Raw genomic sequence first — 8,325 nt, 5'->3', positions numbered from 1 at the left:
TTGGTGACACTAAGGATTTTATTGAGCAGCGAAAGCACAACAAGGTCTGTCCGGGGGTGCCCTCCTGCGCTTTAGTCTTACCTAAATGCTATTTATCAATAATATACATAATAAAATAAGTACTTTTAAGAGCAAGGCAACACTTTTTATTTTTATTTAAAAAGGCCTTGATGGCAGGAATATAGTGTAAAAATCATTGGAAAAACTAAAAGGCATTGATACATATTGGAATATACACTTTTTACATAAATTACATTTATTTATTTATTCTTTCATTTGAGGTTCTTATTCGGTATTGAGGTCTAATAGTTAATAGGTCCTGGGATCTGGACGTTTAGACCACCATAGTCTAACATGTACATGTTCATGGGCCATTGCTGAAAGAGAGGGAGAGAAAAAGAAGGCAAAAGTCTCTGTTAGGACACAACAGAAAACCATGAATACATCAAATCTCTGACATGTTCCGACATGGGCTGTTGCTCCCATTTCCAAATACGATAAAAGAACCAACCCCAAACCAAAACACCACCAGCAAACCTGACAAAAAAGACCCTTCCATTTCTCTTGCTTTTTTTCTTTTATTATTTTTCAAAAAGCATTTGCTATCATCCACAACCAAAGCCAAGCCCTGAGGGAGAGCAGTTGGATGCAGCTCCCTGATTTTGTTTCCTGCTTTCACAGTGTGGATGTGCGCCGGAGCTCTGCATTGCTCCCAGGATGGAGCCGAAGCAGCACACCCGGTGCAGGCCAGACCACGGGGGAACCGCTGGGTCCTGCCAAGGGGTGCCACGAGGCCAAGGCGCTGCCACCAGCACCCATGTTTTAACCCAGTGGGGTCAGGGCATTTGCTCAGGCTGGTCCCTCATGTGGCTCCCGCTAACAGCACGTGCTGAGCATCCCCCCAGGGACTGATGTGGGAGAGCCCCAAGGGGCAGCGGGCGCTTTGCTCCGCTGCCCTAGACAAACCCGGCGGGAAAAGGCAGCCCCAAAGCTGCGTCCCCTCCTTCGCCAAACCTGCTTGTGCCATTTTACATCACACTTTATAGTGTTTGTCAGGCAGAGGGAGATGGTGACCATTCGAGGAGAGCAGAGAGCAGCATCCTGAAGCAGAAACATAGGTAGGCAGTAACCCCCCTAATATTTGGAAGGCTTTACCACAAGTGAGATCTGATTTGTTGATGATGTAGACTCCATATTGGAAGAGGAGGAAGAGGAAGATGAGGAAGAGGAAGATACCGAGTTCCCTTCGGAAATCCTCTTCCGCTTCCGTTTGGGAACGCTGGTATCTTTCTCTGCAGGGAGAGAGGGAAGGCATGAGGTGTCCGAGCTCTGTGAGCAGCCCCTAAATGGGGGGGACCCATCCCGCCACTCTGACCTTGCCTCCCACTGAGCGTCCCCCTGATCCACTGTGCTACCGTTGGTGACACAGGCTTGGCCTCCACGGCCTGGCACGGAGCTGCCAGCTTTCCTCAGGCACCAGTGAAGAAAATCCCCAAAATAAGCAAATGTCAAATTCCAGCACTTACAAAGCCCGATATCACACAGACTTGTGTCCGCGCTGGATGCTTCGGGGCTGTGAAAGTGCCAGCTCTGATGCCAATACGCCCAATTACACCTGCATATATAGTTTCTTGTGCATCTCTCTTTACACCACGTTGCAGCATGCTCTTGCTTGCCAGATTGCTTGCTTCTCTACCTAGCCACCTACTTCCATAAAACTAGTATAATCCTAATTATCTCTGGGGCTGCTAATTCTGACACATTTGATTAAAACTGGCTGAGAGTTATTGGGGAGGATGGGATGGGGAGAGAAATGCATTCCCAGCAATCACAGAAACCTTGTTTCCTTAGAAGCTCGACTGCTAAAGAATGGCTCAAATTAAGGGCTTTAGCCAGTGAATAAATTGCTCATGGTGAGTAAATTGCTAATGGAAAAGGGATAATCAAATCCTCCAGAATACACTGAAAGTTTCAGTCTAACAGCCCAGTCTCTCCCCAGCTCACAGGAGTGCCATTGCCTAAGTTGATGGTTTGCTCCTGAGCAGAAGCTGAGCCTGACTTTTCTTTTTCCAGCTAGGCTCTTCTCCCCAGCCTCTCCTGGGGATATGGGAGGTTCAAACGCCTCCCCAAAACCCCCATCCGTTTTGCCCATATATTCTCTCTGCCACAGGGCAGGGAAACCCGTGGTTGTTCCTTAGCCTTCCACTTACCTGTCTGTTTGGCCTCAGTGCAGATTTCGGCAAATGGCCTGCGTAAGAGACAAGCAGGGTCAGAGCAGGTGGACCCCGCTGTTTCTCCCTTACACGCCTGCCCGTGCTGGGACACAGCCCAGACCCCAACCCTGAGCTGCTTTCTCCGATACCCCCCTGCGCGGGTATGGGACACGGAGCCTCCCCACCGCTCCCCAGAAGGAAGCAACCCAAAATAACTCAGCTTGGTCTCTGAGCTGTCCTGCTACCTGCCCCCGTGCCGTGCCCCTTCCCAGCATCATCATCTCAAACTGCACAAGGAGGAGGGGATAAACCGGCCCAGCTGACGCTTTGCCGTGCCCACCCGTGGCTGAGCACCTCCCTACGGTGCAGGACAGTGGATGCTGGGGATGGAGCGGGTCCTCCATGGCCCTGCGCCGGTGGCCCCGTGGTGACTTACCCCACTCGCGGCTGGAGAAGCAAGGGCAACACTTAATGAACAGAAACCTTCCCTGGTCACAGAGCTGGGGAAACTTACTGGAGCTGGTTTATAATCACCATCCGGATGCTCTCCCGTGCCTTCAGGATCTTCTCCAGCCGATGGATGTCGTAGGTATTGGGGTTTCTGAAAGGGATATCATCTGGCAGCCCGGTAACCTCCACGGCATCAGGACTGTCCCTGATGAGTTTATAGGGCACCATGACGGGCCGGTTCAAGCCCAGAGCCTCTCCTGTAATGGCAGAGCAGAGGACAATGCACTGGCTTTACCCCACAGAGCTCCAGACCCAACCAACCGAGGGACCAAGAGCCCTGGGAGGACTTTGGGAAGCCACGGCTGCCACGATGCCCGACCTTTGCTGCCGCCACGTCCCACCCAGCTGTTTCATGTCTGCCTGCCCGGTTTGTTGCCTGCTCCATTAGTTTCCGTTTAGGATCCTGCCAGATCCTAAATCTGCTGCCCACCTTTCTGGGTACCCCTTTAGTTCCTGCATGGTGGAGAGCAGTGAACAATCCTCTCCTGTACTGGTCCTGATTATAAGAGGCTGCTCTGGCCTTGCGTGTCTGCATCCCCCAAACCCGGAGGTGTGAGCTGCCCCTCAGCCACATTCCTGGCTTTCCTTGCAGGGAGTTCATCCCTGGAGCCCACCTGGCATCTTGTGCTCCATAATCCATGCCTGGACCATGGGAACGCAGGGATCTGCTGTGGGCTCAGCCCCCACATGGGCCAAGTGCTGCTGAGCTGGGGAGGATGGGGATGCTCAAGAGCATGGGCACCAGCCTCCCCTGGGGCTGCGCCCACATGCTGGCACCTCCAAGGGGGCAAATCGGTCCCCGAAGTGGGACACAGCCCGTGCTGCGAGCAGCACCCCAAAACAAACAGGGTTTGTGGGAAGAGTGAGCTGCCTTGACAAGAGGAGACTTGAGAAAGGAGGGGAATGATGTTTCCCACTGCTTTGCTATAATTTTGGCTATTTTCCTTCTCCTTCAGGCAATTATTTTGAGCAGAGAGGTGAGGCACCGCACCAGAGGTGCATGGCCCAGCTGCGCAGCCCTGGGGTCTCATGGGTTGAGAAATAACTGCACAGCACTGACACAAGTCATGCCCAAACGGGGACAGCCATGGGCAGTGGCAGCCCGTGCCCGCAGGGCTGAGAGGGCGAAGCCGCTTGGGCCATGCGTCCTGCGGCTGGCTCCTGCGCTCCCCCCACCCGGCTGCCGTTCCTGCTGCGCCTTTTCCCAGCGTTGGGTGGAAGGAGGGGTTTGCTAGGCAGCACAAGGAGCATGCAAACAGTGTTTTCAAATCTTCTTCGATCTCCTGACCTCCTTTTCCACCGCAGCTCCAGTGAGCTTTTCCGCAGCCGTGCCTCATGTTGGGCTGCGGCTCCAGCCTTGCTCCCAGCCCGGCAGGCTGCTTGCCAGCAGGTTGGCGCAGGGCAGGCACGCTCAGCGCACACACCACGGCACATGCCGGCTCGGGACACGTTAAAAACACATCAAAGGCTGATGCCAGACTGAACAAATCCTGCTCCTCGGCTGTGGTTTTTTTCCCATCCTCCCTCCCCCCGCCAAGGAGGAGCTGTCAACAAGAAGGTCACAGTCCCACCTGCTGGGAGTGAGACACGGGAACATCCCCGGGGACGGGCTGTAACGTGAAGCAGTGGGACGAAACCTGTGCTGCAGCAGGCTGCCGTGCACTCGGCCTATAAATAGAGGCCTTCAATCAAATTAATTTTAACTATGGCTGCTGTCAGCAAAACCAAACCCTCTTGGCGATGCGTGCTGACGGGAGACTCACCGTATTTTTCATTGAAAAGCTCTTTCACTTGCTCTCGGAGAATCACCTTCTCTCCAAGCCTGTTGGCATCATCCTCATCTGCAAAGCAAAAAAGGACAGGGAATAAAATACCTTGTTTATTTCTGAGCCCCTGGAAACCCATCACACTGTTACCACACACGACCGTGTCTCTGTCCCTCTGCCCCAGTGCGGCGTGGGGACACCTCAGAGGCGGCTGCTCTGTGCTTGCACCTTGCATTGCCTTTCAGAGCCGTGCAAAGTAGCTATAAAATGCTGCCAAATTTGCATTTGCCATGCGCTGCCACAGCTGAGAGCATTTTACATCCACTTTGCGGTGCTGTAAATGACTGCAAAATACGCAAAGCAACGGGTACTCAGGCCCCCAGTGCCACGAATATTCCCACAAGTGATATCAAGGAATGAGATAGCACTTTTATAGCTGGGGTCCTAAGTACAGTATTGTTTTATAATATGCCATATAATCAGCTTGGCTTTACTAGCTTTTTTAATTATCCTCATCGTGCCAAACAGTTTCTCCTCCATTCTCTCATTTCAAACAATGTGCCTATGTCAGTAGATTTTTTCCCCCAGCTATTCTGCATCCTCAGGGGGGCTCCAGGAAAAACAACTGGGGTCAGTACTGGCCCCGTTTGATGCTTTTCACGCCGCAAGTATAAAGCACCAACTGAATGAACCCTCTCTGCCTCTCACCGGGGTCATTCCTCCAGCCCTGAGCCAGCCGGGGAGCGCAGTGCAGGGCCAGCTTGGTGGGGTCTCCTCCTGGAGGGGAGGCATTACCACCGTGAGCCTTGCTGCACTGCAGGCAGGCATTTTCACCCAGGCTGGCCCGCCGCGGGGTGGAAATCCAGGATGGTTATTTAAAACATCAAGATGAGTGCTGCAAACCTCAGCATGAGGGACCCGAGTACGCTCTGCCCTGGTCTGTAGCTATTTAATTTGAGTTTGAGCAATCACATGATTTTGATTCTGATTTTGTGCAATCACATGATTTTAGTTTTGTTTTTTAAGCAATCACGTGGCTTGCAATTTTGTTTTAAATGCAAACTGAAAACCTGATGCAAGTCCCTTCCTCCCTGCATGGGGCCCCAGAGCCCGGCACTCAGCACCCCCGGCAGAAATCACAAGCCTCGCCACCCTGCTGCTGAGGGTCCTGGAGAGAAGCTGGCACCCGTGAATCTCCACACCCTGCTGCTGCAGGGTACGGCCTCAAAAAAAGCCTCTTCTCCACCTAGAAAACAACAGTTGTGCCTGGATATAACTAGGGGGGAAAAAAAAAGAGGGAGAAGTTTCTGCGAAGGAACATTAGGGCCAACTTGTCCTTCACATCCAGAAATGGCAACAAAGCAGCTTGGAAGGGATGGAGCAAAAAATAAATAAAACCGAAGAAAATCAAACAAATGCTGCCAAGGAGCTCTGATTTCAAGAACCAAGACCTCGCCTTGTGGTGCTGTTCCCAAGGCCATGGCAGGCCAGTGGGGGCAAACCCCGCGGGCTCCCTCTGTGACTTCCTTGTCATTGATGCTCAGTTTCTGGGCTGTAAATACACACCCGTGTGGATGTGTAGATGGTAGCAGACAAAGAAACACCAAAATAAGTGTTTTCACTTGTTTAATTCTCTTGGACTGAAAAATGCAGCAGCTCTTTCCCTTCCACTTATGCCCCGAGCGACCCGAGTGCAAGAAACAAGATTCTAAGCAGGTTTTTTTGCATCTTGCGGTGGGCAGGACTCCCAAATTCCCATCCAAGGACACAAACAAACACCACTAAAAACCTGGAACTGAGCATGCATAACAGAGAAGCCAGAGAGGAGGCTCCGGCTGGCGGCACCGCTTCCTGGGGACCTGCGCCTCCATCCCCAGGTGGCTCCCGGGCAAGAGGGATCTCCAACTGCCTTTGGCTTTATCCATTTGGGTTTGGGAAATAATTGACCCAAGGAAGCCACTGGGATGTACTGAGTCCTTCCCATAAAGCAGGTTTATGCATGCTGCTGGCTTCACCTCTGTGTTATCAATATTTTCTTTTTTAATTTAAAAAAGTAGCCAGTTGATTGACTTATTTTTTCCCAACCCTGTTTGCCTAAGGCAAGGAGCCCTGCGCTCCATAGGCACTCATGTACAAGAGATCACATTTTTAAAGCGCCATTTGCTCTTTTCCAATAGGACTTGTCAGAGCTCGACATTTCTTTTAGAAACACGGAGTCATATTTACTAGTTATTTAAAACAGGGTTTAGGTGTCTGCTGTTGGACAACAGGATCCAAAACACCGCCTGTTCCTCTAGTGACTTTAAAAAATAAACCCAACAAAACCAAATCCAAGGTATCCCTCAGGTAAATAATGGCTTTGTCTGGGTTCGCCATGCCACGAGCAGAGCCCTGATCTCAGCGGTGAAGCCACGGCACAGCCGGGCAGGGTACCCAGCAGAGCCTCCCCCTCCCCTGTGCTGCCGCCAGCATCCCGGGGCGCAGCTCCAGGCGAAGCACGTCCTCCACCTGGCCACCGCGCGCGGAGTAACAGCCTCCCGTTATCCGAACCCCCGGTGTGAAGCCTGTTTCATCAGGGAAACAGCCACTGCCCAACACATCCCACCGGGAAAGCGACTCGGGTCCCTTCTTCAGGCAATCCCGGCCATGTCAAAGAAACACCCAGCTGGGTTAGGCTGCTCACAGCGGTCAGGATCGGGCCCTGAATCTCAAGAGGATAAATACATGCCTCTTCCCCCTCCTTCCAGCTTCAAGACCCCTGTGTAAATCTGGAATAAACCCACTGACTTTGCTGAGGCTATTCCTCAGTAAGTCAGGTTTAAGTACAGTTCAAATTAGCTCAACATGTGTGTGTTTTCAAAGCGGAGCTATAAACTTGCAGGAGCAGGCACTTAACATCTAGACATGCGGCCAAAATCCCAGCTGATGGGACTAAGGCTGGATCAGCCAGAGATACGCCATGCCCTGCTGCAGATGCAGGCAGGCAAGCTCTTCTTTACTCCTGTAAATCAGTATATATGTTAAATCCCTGGAGCTTACACGACTGCACAGCGGCTCTGGCCCAGAGTATGTGTTAAAGCAAAGAAAGAAACCCCAACCCAAATCTGTGCAAGAACTCCCTGTGAATGGCAAATGGATGTTTTCACAAATTAATTGCTCAGACACATGGATGAACCGAGGAAAACATAGCAGGTTGGTTTGTCTGGAGCAGAACAGGCACCGATGCCCGGGGACTGCAGCAACGGTGCTTAGAAATGCAGAGAGGATTAATGACAACGATAAAATACTGTTAAACACATCCTGCATCATTCAGTTCTTGGTATCACAGAGAAACAGAGCAGAGAGGAAAAAAAAATACCTGAAATTTGGGGTTTTAAGACATTTTCATTCTTAAATTAAAATGCAAGTGCATTTCTTGTCTGCTACCATCTACGATGCATCAACTGAGCTACGTACCATTCAAGGCAGCGTAGGCTTTTTCCAATGACGTTATCCGTCTAGGGGCTAGAGCGCAAGTTAAAAGAAGACAAAAAAAAAAAAAAAAAAAAAAGAGAGAGAGAAAGAAAAAGAGAGCCATGAGTGCTGCAGCTTGGTTTCTTGGTCACAAACAAAAGCAAAACCCAGGATGACACTATCCCTAGCAGCTTAAAGTTCTTCTGGTCCCAGGGCCCCTTGCACAGAGATGCTTTTGGTAGCTAAATAACTGCCCCGTGAGATGGGCGGGCGGGCTGGGCTCTCCACCACACACCAGGGACCTGTTTTGGGCTGTGCTTGAGCCCACGCGCATCCCCTGAGCTACTCCGTACTCCCGAGCAGCTGGAGGTCCACACATGCCC

At 51.4% G+C, this 8,325-nt stretch overlaps 1 protein-coding gene across 6 annotated transcripts in view; it reads right to left on the bottom strand.

The window, feature by feature from the left end:
• The window catches only part of GTF2IRD1 (GTF2I repeat domain containing 1), a 68,168-nt gene continuing 59,843 nt past the window's right edge, over nucleotides 1–8,325 (bottom strand). For 2 of the 6 annotated variants that reach the window (XM_075113248.1, XM_075113249.1), the window contains exons 23-28: nucleotides 7,946–7,993; nucleotides 4,487–4,564; nucleotides 2,728–2,920; nucleotides 2,211–2,248; nucleotides 1,156–1,292; nucleotides 1–377 (exon numbers count right to left, since the gene is read on the bottom strand). In XM_075113248.1, coding sequence (XP_074969349.1) covers nucleotides 303–377; nucleotides 1,156–1,292; nucleotides 2,211–2,248; nucleotides 2,728–2,920; nucleotides 4,487–4,564; nucleotides 7,946–7,993 — 569 coding nt within the window. In that variant the 3' untranslated portion in view covers nucleotides 1–302. The remainder of the gene's footprint in view (nucleotides 378–1,155; nucleotides 1,293–2,210; nucleotides 2,249–2,727; nucleotides 2,921–4,486; nucleotides 4,565–7,945; nucleotides 7,994–8,325) is intronic. The other 4 variants (XM_075113251.1, XM_075113252.1, XM_075113253.1 and 1 more) reach the window with 3 other exon arrangements.

Source organism: Phalacrocorax aristotelis, chromosome 18, assembly GCF_949628215.1.
Source record: "Phalacrocorax aristotelis chromosome 18, bGulAri2.1, whole genome shotgun sequence".
Taxonomy (NCBI): Eukaryota; Metazoa; Chordata; class Aves; order Suliformes; family Phalacrocoracidae; genus Phalacrocorax; species Phalacrocorax aristotelis.
The sequence above is the reverse complement of the archived record's forward strand: the minus strand, read 5'-3'. Positions and strand labels throughout refer to the sequence as shown.